Raw genomic sequence first — 10884 nt, forward strand, 5'->3', positions numbered from 1 at the left:
ATAATATTTTTATACAGATTTTCAACAAAGTAATAACAGGCATAAACATATAGCATGGACAGTGTGCAACTTCTAGTCATTCCAGCAACAACTTTTCAGTTCAGTTCAGTTCAGTCACTCAGTCATGTCCGACTCTTTGTGACCCCATGGACTGCAGCACTCCAGGCTTCCCTGTCCATCACCAACTCCCAGAGCTTACTCAAACTCATGTCCATCGAGTCCGTGATGCCATCCAGCCATCTCATCCTCTGTGGTCCTCTTCTCCTCCTACCCCCAATCCCTCCAAGCATCAGAGTCTTTTCCAATGGGCCAAATCTTCACATGAGGTGGCCAAAGTACTGGAGTTTCAGCTTTATCATCATCCCTTCCAAAGAACACCCAGGAGTGATCTCCTTCAGAATGGACTGGTTGGATCTCCTTGCAGTCCAAGGGACTCTCAAGAGTCTTCTCCACACCACAGTTCAAAAGCATTAATTCTTCGGCGCTCAGCTTTCTTCACAGTCCAACTCTCACATCCATACATGACTACTGGAAAAACCATAGCCTTGACTAGCCTGATATTACAGATATATAATAGCAGAAAAGAAGAGCAGTTTCCCTCACTCATATCCCTCCTTTAGAAACAATAATTTGGACAAAAAGTGCCTTTGTGGGAGTTTGGAGATCTAGGTAAGAGATTAGGAGACCCCAGTGAAGTCAAGTCCAAAGAGGGCTCTTTTGAGAAGACAAGACGGTGCCCAGTTGGCAGACTTGCAGACAGGAGTCCTGGATACAGGCCTGGAAACAGCCCTGTGGATTCAGCTACAGCCCCTCTTGGCCCTGATTCTGTCACCAACAACATCTGTCAAGAAACCTAGCATTAGTCAGGCCCACTTGTGCCCTAGATAATGAGCACATCAACCTCAGCCCTGGCTGTGGATGCTGAACTGGCCTGTGGCCCATTCCTAGGCCCTCCCAGCTGCCAGTTCTGCCCACCCAGGGACAAGGCAGGTGATGCCCATCCACGCCCCTAAGACACACTGTCCAAACTTGGTCCACCTGCAGACGCTGACACAGGCTTGTAGCTTGGCTCCAGCACCTTGTAGGCAAAGATCAAGAACACACCTGCTTGTCCAGGGACCCATCAGAAAACACAGTCTTCTGTGTTCTCAGAGGCAGGCCCACTGACTTCTGTCTGACTGCAGATCTTGAAGTGACCCCATAACCCAGCTTCTACTCCTTGAAACCATAGGCTGGAACACTTCCGCCAACCCAGGGACCTGGAGGAAGACACCTTCCCAGAGGTAGGCCAGCCAAACTGGGTCTGATGGATCTCTTTTTAAAAAAAAAAAAATTATTTTTGCTATTTATTTATTTGACTTCCCCAGGTCTTAGTTGTGGCATTCAGGATCTTTAGTCGCGGCATGCGGACACTTAATTGTAGCATGTGAGATTGTTCCCTGACCAGGGATCAAACCCAGCCCCCCGTACTGGTGCATGGAGCCTTAACTACTGGACCACCAGGGAAATCCCCGTCTGCCAGCTCTTGAAGAGGCCCTATAACCAACACTTTGGCAGTCTATTACAATCAGCCCCAGGCACCCTTGCCTGGATGTTAAATCCTGAATCATGACAGGTGATCCCATGTCAGTGAACTCTCCCTGTTCAGCCTTATGTTCTACCGCAGTCCTTGGGCCCTCATGATCCACTCCCACACTGCTCCTCTATAAACTGGAGGAAATTCTAGTTCCTGCCAGGATATATTGGAGAAGGCAATGGCAACCCACTCCAGTATTCTTGCCTGGAAAATTCCATGGATGTTGGAGCCTGGTGGGCTGCAGTCCATGGGGTCGCGACTGAGCGACTTCCCTTTCACGCATTGGAGAAGAAAATGGCAACCCACTCCAGTGTTCTTGCCTGGAAATCCCAGGGACGGTGGAGCCTGGTGGGCTGCTGTCTATGGGGTCGCACAGAGTGGGACATGACTGAAGCGACACAGCAGTAGCAGCCAGGATATATTGGCCAGTATATTCATTTCCTCTTGCTGCTGTAACGAAGTACCACAAATCTAGTGACTTTAATAGAAATGTATCTTCTCAGGGTCCTGGAGACCAAAAGTCCAAAATGAGTCCTACAGGGCTAACTTCACGATGTCAGCAGGAAGAATTCACTTGGGAGGCTCCAGGGGAAATCTATTCCATGTCTTCTCCAGTTTCAGGTGGCTTCTGGCATTCCTTGGCTTGTGGCCACATCACTCCAGTCTCCATGTCTATCATCACATTGTCTTCTTGGCCACGGCCTGTGGCATGTGGGCTCTTAGTTCCCTGACCAGGATTCCCTGCAATGGATGTTCGGCATCTTAACCACTGGACTGCCAGGGAAGTCCCCACATTGCCTTTTTCATTTCTGTAGTCAAATAACTCTCCATCTCTCTCTTAAAAGGACTCTTACGATTACACATCACATAGGCCCACTTGGAGAATCCAGGATAATCTCCCCAGATGAAGACCCCTAACAATCACACTTACAAAGTCCCTTTTACATGATTTAGAGTTGATTTCAGGGATTAGTACCTGCATATCTTTGGGGCCCTACCACTGCCAGGTATGGGAATTATTGATAATGAGCAAGTTATTTCTTTTTGGACCTAAATGGTATTTCCTTTCTTAGAGTATGCTGAGACCTAACCAGGAGTCCTTCAAGCTCAACATATGTCTTTTTTTATTTTTTTAAGTGAGTCAAACTTAAAAAAAATAATTTTATTTATTTGTTTTTGACTGTGCTGGGTCTTCATTACTGTGCACAGGCTTTCTCTGGTTGCGGTGAATGGGAGCTACTCTCTTACTGCAGTGAGCGGGCTTCTCCTTGCTGTGGCTTCTCTTATGGAGCAGCGGCTCTGGGGCATGAAGTCCTCAGTAGCTGCAGTGCTTGGCCTCAGTAGTTGTGGCCCCAGGGCTCTAAGCACAGGTGCAACAGTTGTGCACACAGGCTCAGTTGCTCCTCGGCAAATGGGATCTTCCCCAACCAGGGATTGAACCCATGTCCCCTGCATTGGCAAGCAGATTCTTGACCTCTGAACTACCAGGGAAGTCCCTCAACATCCCTCTTTTACCAGCACTTCCAGAATCATTACAGGATCCCCAAGACACAGTCCAGGGACCCCACTAATGAGGCTCTGAGGGAGGAATTCCCACATTCTTGAGGACTCATTAGGAAACTGGATGTGAAGCAAGCTTCTCCCTCTTCCTCTCTGCTGGGGCTTCCTCCACATCCCCAGGTCCACAGCAAGTCTGGAAATTAGCAGATCTCTCCTCATAGGCCCTGCTTGGGACTGACATCTGAGAAAGAAAATTGCTCCCTCAGGAAACCCATATCTAGTCTCAATTACACCTCTAACTTCCTGGGTGACTTGATGAATATGGGCAAGTCCTGCAGGCCTCAACAACCCCACCATTAGTGGGCTACGTATCACTTGACTTAATGACCTGCTATAAAGCCAGGACTAGAGATAACCTTTTTTTTTTTCTCAAGGAAAGTCTAAATATGAGAAAGTATGAGGCACTGCTGCTATATTTATGAAGAGCTTGAGTTGTTTATAAAACAACTTGTCTCTCTCCCCCATTTGTCTCTGCTTTCCTGCGAGGGCTAATTTCTGAGGCCGCTGGGGGATACCATTGAGAAGACAGTCCTATAATTTCTTTCATTTTCTTATACTATGCCCCTTCCTGGATTTCTGGGTGGATAGGTCTGCAGAGCTCCTCAGCTTCTCCTGAAAACACTCTCTGGTGTCTATGCCTGTGCCAGGGTGAGTACTCATAGGCCTCACTCTGTAAGAGTCCTCACTTTGTAAGAGCAGGTTCTTCCTCTGCTCTTACAAAACAGAAATGGGGTTTCTGCTGCCATCAGCTCAAACTGATTTAATACTTGGTGCAACTGATGCCCTGAAGGAGGGAGCCTTTTTAGAAGGTCTGGGACTGTAACCCAAAGATCTTGACTCCTTTTCTGGGCCCTTTTGTCCACGCCTTCTTCTCTTGGATGAAGCCTGCTCTCTGCAATGCTTGTGCTGTTCTTAGTCTCTCATCCTGCTCTTTGCGACCCCATAGACTATAGGCCGCCATGCTCCTCTGTCCAAGGGGATTCTCCAGGCAAGAATACTGGAGTGGGTTGCCGTTCCCTCCTCCAGGGGATCTTCCCAATCCAGGGATTAAACCCAGGTCTCCCGCATTGCAGGCAGATTCTTTACTATCTGAGCCACCAGGGAAGCCCAAGCATACGGGAATAGGTAGCCTATCCCTTCTCTACGGGATCTTCCCAACCCGAGTATCCAGTTGGGGTCTCCTGCATTGCAGGCACATTCTTTACCAGCTGAGCTGCCACGGAAGCCCCTGCAATTCTTAGGAGTAAGTATTAGGGGGATTCACTGAGTCCAGTTTGCTGCCCAGGACCCACTTCATCAGGTAGTTAGAAACTTGACTCCAGTCAGAGGCCTTGCTGAACTGTTTCATCACTGGAATCTTGGAGGAGTTGGGTGGAATTCCAGAGTTGGAGTTTGTCATGGCTCAGTAGGGAGAAATCGAGGCTCATTATGAAGCCCTGAGAGTGGTAATCCTCAGTGATGGGCAGGATACCCATAAGGCACTCTCGATGTCTCTGGAAGATCTGAGTTCATCCCAGAATCCCACTGATTTCAAACAAGCTGCATCTCCAGCCAACTGAGGGTTGTCAGCAGCTGTTCTGTTGCTCTTCTATCCCTGGCCATAACTTGCTTGTCTGTAAGGTCCACCTCTCCTAAGGGCCTTATTATTAAGAGTGGTTTACATGACAAGGAACATGTCAGGGTAGATTTCTATCTGCTTGTCCCATCAAAACCAAAGAAATCAGTAGTCCTTGCAGCAACCTTGCACAATCACCTGCCCCTGGAACTTCCTTAAACTATACTAATCCATAAAATTCTTGCCTTGAGAATCCCATGGACAGGAGCCTGGAGGGCTGCAGTCCATGGGGTTGCAAAGCGCTGGATACAACTGAGCGACTAATGCACACTCATAAAATTCTGTCCCAGATTCCAATACAACCAGAGGCTCTTCCATGACAACTCTAGCTCATACTGATGTTTTCTTTCTCTGAAATCCTATGAACACTTGACTCATCCATTGATTTATTGAAAAATATTGAGTATATACCATAAGGGAAGTATTGTGCTAAGTACTGTTACTGCAAAATTGAGTCAAACATGTATTAATATTTCTGTCCTCAAGTAGCTTACAGAGAAGGAGGGGAGATATACTCTATAGAAAAATAACTTAGCTAGAAGGGACACTGTAATAAGTTCAATAAAATAATGTGTAGTGGAAGTTTAGAAGAGACAGAGCTCCTTTTGAGATGGAGAAGTTTCCTCGAAGGATTCATTCAGAAGTCAGCATTGCAGTCAAGTCTTGAAATACCTGGGCATGTGGAGTTGGAAGGAAGTCGTCGCTGGTACAGAAAACACCATGAGAAACCCGGAGATTAGAAAACCACAGGGTTACAATCAATGTTTGGGTCAAAATGGACTCCAAAGCAAAAACAGAGAGCAGGTCATTGCTCCTTAGTATAATATATGAAAAGAACTACTCTCCATCCAGGGATTTGCCTATCTGTATTTATCAATGATCAATTTCATCAATGATGATCAGGCCTGAAGATGATCCCCATATCTCACTGATCACATGGTCTCAGAATTTTAAGGATATCTTAGAGATCACCATATCCAATTTTCACCTAAGCTCAGGCTCTCGTCACCCCTTCCCTTTTGTTCTGACTTCCCAGCCTCTGATCTAGTGTATTCTATGCAGGGAAACAATGTTACTCTTAGTGAAGCCCTGGCTCTGCTTATTGCATGGGCAATAGAGAGACATGGATTTTTTTTTTATCAAGAGTTTATTATAAGATCTGAAAGACTTAGCTCAATCTGGTTCTCTATTATGCAGGTGCACAATAGGTACAGTATTCTTGATTGGGAAATCCCATGGACAGAGGAGCCTGGCGGTTACAATTCAAGAGGTCACAAAGATTGGACACTACGGGGCATGCACACATGCCGTTAGAGCTACTGGTCAGTCCACCATGCCCGAAACAAGGGCAAGTGCAAGATGGATGATTTTGCTGTGCAGAAAACTAACGGCATCTAGTAGCAACCAATCCACAGGTCATGTTTAAAGTTTTGATTCCAGAAGCAAGTAGCCAATACTATGAAAAGAATAAATTATTTTAAAATAGGCCACTATTCAAAGTCTCATGTAAGGGCTTAAAGAGCAACAATACTACCAAATAATACTTGCAATTTATTGACATAAAGGTTTTTTATTTTATTCTTCAGACTATGTCCCCCACCTTGGAGAAAGGGCTGGAGTTCCTAATAGCCACAGTCATGGGTATCTTCTTTCTGACTCTTGCCATACCTTGGCTTGATCGTCATTATTTCTAGAAGTCTTGGAACCTGGGTCGTGTTTTCAAATGCTTTCTAGATATTTTTCTCCAAATGCCATTAATTTTTCTCTTTTGAAATCTGTTTATTGGATTGGGCTGATCCCTCAGTTAAGTTGGGCGATTTACATTTTAGTCTCACTGTATTCAAAGAGGAAGTTTGCTTTTATCTGAATTTATTTCCCCAAGTATTCTAACATTTTCTAACTGGGAGAAGATGGGAGGGACAAAGTTCTGGTGGTTTGGGGCATCTCAGCCAAGAGCAGGGTAAAGACGTGGAGGGATAAAGGAAGTCAGTGAGTGAGGTGTCAGTGAATCTGGGGAGTGGGCAAACCATCACCCGGACAGCTAGGAACTTACCATGGGGCTCTGAACATACATGGTTTAAAATATTTAAACGAGTTGCCAGTCCAGGTTCGATGCACGATACTGGATGCTTGGGGCTAGTGCACTGGGACAACCCAGAGGGATGGTATGTGGAGGGAGGAGGGAGGAGGGTTCAGGATGGGAAACACATGTATACCTATGGCGGATTCATTTAGATATTTGGCAAAACTAATACAATTTTGTAAATTTAAAAAAATAAAGAAATAAAATTTAAAAGGAAAAATAAAATAAAATATTTTTGTTGAATAAGTACATTCAGTAGATAGAAACTTCCACTCCTGCAACATTTCCTTACAGAGACTCATGCAGCCAGAAGCTGGAACCAACAGGACAGCTGTAACTGAATTTATTTTACTGGGCTTAGTGGAAACAGAAAATCTACAGCCTATGGTCTTCGTACTCTTCCTCTTTGCCTACCTGGTCACTGTCGGGGGCAACCTCAGCATCCTGGCCGCCATCTTGGTGGAACCCAAACTCCACACCCCCATGTACTTCTTCCTGGGGAATCTATCGGCGCTGGACATTGGGTGCATCACCGTCACTGTTCCTGCCATGTTGGGCCGTCTCCTGTCCCACAAGCGCACAATTCCCTATGCAGCCTGCCTCTCCCAGCTCCTCTTCTTCCACCTTCTGGCTGGGATGGACTGCTTCCTGTTGACAGCCATGGCCTATGATCGATTCTTGGCCATCTGCCGACCTCTCACCTATGGCACTCGCATGAGCCAGACGGTCCAGAGGATACTAGTGGCTGTGTCCTGGGCTTGTGCCTTCACCAATGCACTGACCCACACTATTGCCCTAACCACCCTTAACTTCTGTGGTCCCAACGAGGTCAATCACTTCTACTGTGACCTCCCACAGCTCTTCCAGCTCTCCTGCTCCAGCACTCAGCTCAACGAGCTGTTGCTCTTTGGCGTGGGTTTCATAATGGCAGGTACACCTGTGGTTCTCATCATCAGCTCCTACATCCATGTGGCAGCTGCGGTTCTACGAATCCGCTCAGCGGAGGGCAGGAAGAAAGCCTTCTCCACGTGTGGCTCCCACCTCACTGTGGTCTGCCTCTTCCATGGGACTGGTATCTTCAACTACAAGCATCTGGGTTCAGAGGAGGCTTCAGACAAGGATAAGGGAGTTGGAGTTTTCAACACAGTGATCAATCCCATGCTGAACCCACTTATCTACAGCCTTAGAAACCCTGACGTTCAGGGTGCCCTGTGGCGGGTACTTGTAGGGAGGCGGTCACTGACATGAGGGGTGGTAGGGTCCTTCCTTTCCAGCCTTTTCTGGGTTTGGGGAAATTTTTCAGGTGGGCAGTAACCTGGAAAAATGGTTCATAACCATTTTCCTAGCTCTGCTGCCTGACGATTTGTATTGTGTGCTTGTTCTGCAAAGAAACCCTACAGAATTCATTCATTTATTTGTACAATAGGTATTTATTGAATTCTTCTGTGACTTAGACATTCTTCCAGGGCAATGATGAACAAAATAGGAGTCTGAGCACTCACACTACTCAGGTTCTAATCAAGGGAGACAACATCATCAAGTATAAAGAAGCATCCTATATGGTAGATCACATAGTCATATGTGCAGTAGAGAAAAAACAAGCACAACAGGGGGATATGAAGTAGGGTTCTGCCGAGAAAGTTCCCAGGGCAAGTTGCGACTTTGCTTTTGGCTGTGCTCACTTTCCAGGTAGAGTTGAGGACTTGGAGGTCTGGTAAGTCTTGTGTAGCAATGTCCTAACGGGGAAGGGTATTTGGTTAACCACAGCCTAAGTAACCAATATATCAAGTTTTCTTCTGGTGGGTATGTGAGATTCCCTCTAGATCAGGGTGCAGAATGCTGTCCTAAATTGTGGGCTCAGTGCCAAGGATTATTCTACTTTATTATTAGCCTTTTGCCTCCCAGAAAATTACTTCCTTTTTTTCACAACCACACAAGAACCCCAGAGTATGTCTAGAGCACAGGTTGGGTCTACAGAAAGAAAGAGCCCACTAAATAAAAATGAAAATAAAGCGTTTGTGATATATCTTAAGATCAAAAAAAGGAATATTCTGTCTCCATCCTCTACTGTCTTTCTTATTTGATGTCTCCTTCCTCATATAAAAGATAAAGTCTGTGAAAGAGGCATTTGTACTATAATTTCCTTAGAATTTTCCACGTATAATATCTAAAATAACCTTCTCAAAAGTCTTGCTTTTCTCTCCCAAACCTCCTAGCTCAAAAAATATCCATAAATGTAGTCCCTAGGAGTGACACCTCTTTCTCTTAACACATCAGTACAGCTCCAGCACAGAGAATTTCCTCATCTTGATGTTCATGCAGCATTCAGTTCATCCATTATCGATTAGTAACCTTTTTTTCATCCTCCCTTGGAAAGACTGCTTACCCTGTCCTGGTAATTCTGATGTTTCTCTACTTTATCATTCCCATAACTGTCCATGGCTACACCTGGAGCTTGTCTTCTTTGTAATCTCCTCTTGGAGTCAAGAAACTGGAAGGATAGGCTGAGATAAAGATAGGAAGGAAAGGTATGAGAGTGAGAAGTAGGAAAGACTTAGGAGTGGAGGACTGAAGATGAAAACGAGGATATGTGGAGGGATGGGACAGGATGGTGAGCAAAAGAAATAAGCAGGAAAAATGGAAATTAGGAAAAGGACATGAGAGGATGGGAAGTGAGAAAGGATGAGAGAATTAAGGGTAACAAACTAGATGCCTAAGGAATGCTGATGAGGTCAAGGATGGGTGTCGAGAAAATGAAGAATGAATAGGAGGGGAGATGAGAATAAAATTCATCTATAGAATCACTTCCTATTAGCATATGGCCATGGAATAACTAGCACCTTTGATGTTACTGTTGGGCCCCCTCCCTCCAACCAGGAAAAGAAAAGTTTAAGTTTTGATGAAGGTGTAATGATACAAGGCAGTTTAGGTATTCCTCTTCTGCTTCCTCTGGCTAGGAGATGATCCTAGAAAGACAGGGGGCAGGACTGACAGATGGAGAAGAGTGAGGGAAGATGTGTGTGCTGAGGCTCCATCCTCCATAACCCCACTGGGCCGTCAAAATCAACAGCCTCCCTGCCTCTGGGTGCAGCGCCTGGTGACAGTCGAAAGAACACAGATGAACTCGGTCTCTTTCCTGATACTCTTGGGTCTCCAGACACTTTGGGGTTAAAGAGAATGGGCTTCTCTCAAGGGGAAAAATTCTTGAGAATGACAACCATGAGTGTGGGCTGTAACCACCGCTCTGTGACCTTAGAAAGTGCTTCTCTATGGCTGGACTTGTTCCATAAAGAAGTGGGACGAGATCATCTCTCCAGGGTTCTTCACATCAAATGACCTTTGATATAATTTTCTAGGTGATCTTTTTCATGAGGAGGAATCCAGAAAACATTTTGAGAGTTTTACCACCACCACTTCCACCACTCTACCTACCCCATTACACATAGCGCTAATGTGTACATCCACTAAGTTATGACAGTATCTGTTTACCGTGTCCCTTTCATAAAGGATCGTTATAAATAAATATCTTTAATTTTTACAAACTGAAGGTTGAGAAATGGCAGTATTTTTATTTGGATCTTTAATCCAGTTAAAACTGCAGTTGGATATCGTTTCACATATTAAGTGGCCTGTTGTGTTTCTTCTTTAAGAAGTGCTGAAACTGGAGCCTATTATACAGAGTGAAGTAAGCCAGAAAGAAAAACACCAATACAGTATCAGATCAGATCAGATCAGTCGCTCGGTCGTGTCCGACTCTTTGCGACCCCATGAATCGCAGCACGCCAGGCTTCCCTGTCCATCACCAACTCCTGGAGTTCACTCAGACTCACGTCCATCGAGTCAGTGATGCCATCTAGCCATCTCATCCTCTGTCATCCCCTTCTCCTCCTGCCCCCAATCTCTCCGAGCATCAGAGACTTTTCCAATGAGTTAATGCATATATATGGAATAACCCTGTATGCGAGACAGCAAAAGAGACACTGATGTATAGAACAGTTTTTTGGACTCTGTGGGAGAGGGAGAGGGTAGGATGATCTGGGAGAATGGCAT

The 10884-nt window shown here is 45.5% G+C and overlaps 1 protein-coding gene across 1 annotated transcript; it reads left to right on the forward strand.

Moving 5' to 3' along the window:
* The first annotated feature begins 7122 nt into the window (after positions 1–7122).
* On the forward strand, positions 7123–8082 carry LOC123332387 (olfactory receptor 3A2-like). Its single transcript, XM_044938389.1, has one exon. The coding sequence runs from the start codon at positions 7135–7137 to the stop codon at positions 8080–8082; it is 948 nt and encodes a 315-aa protein (XP_044794324.1). The 5' UTR covers positions 7123–7134.
* The last annotated feature ends 2802 nt before the right edge of the window (positions 8083–10884 follow it).

The sequence above is a fragment of the Bubalus bubalis genome, chromosome 3 (assembly GCF_019923935.1).
Source record: "Bubalus bubalis isolate 160015118507 breed Murrah chromosome 3, NDDB_SH_1, whole genome shotgun sequence".
Taxonomy (NCBI): Eukaryota; Metazoa; Chordata; class Mammalia; order Artiodactyla; family Bovidae; genus Bubalus; species Bubalus bubalis.

What these genes read in the sequence shown, in the direction of transcription:
- LOC123332387 (XM_044938389.1), top strand. Translation starts at nt 7,135, where the DNA reads ATGCAGCCAGAAGCTGGAACCAACAGGACAGCTGTAACTGAATTTATT.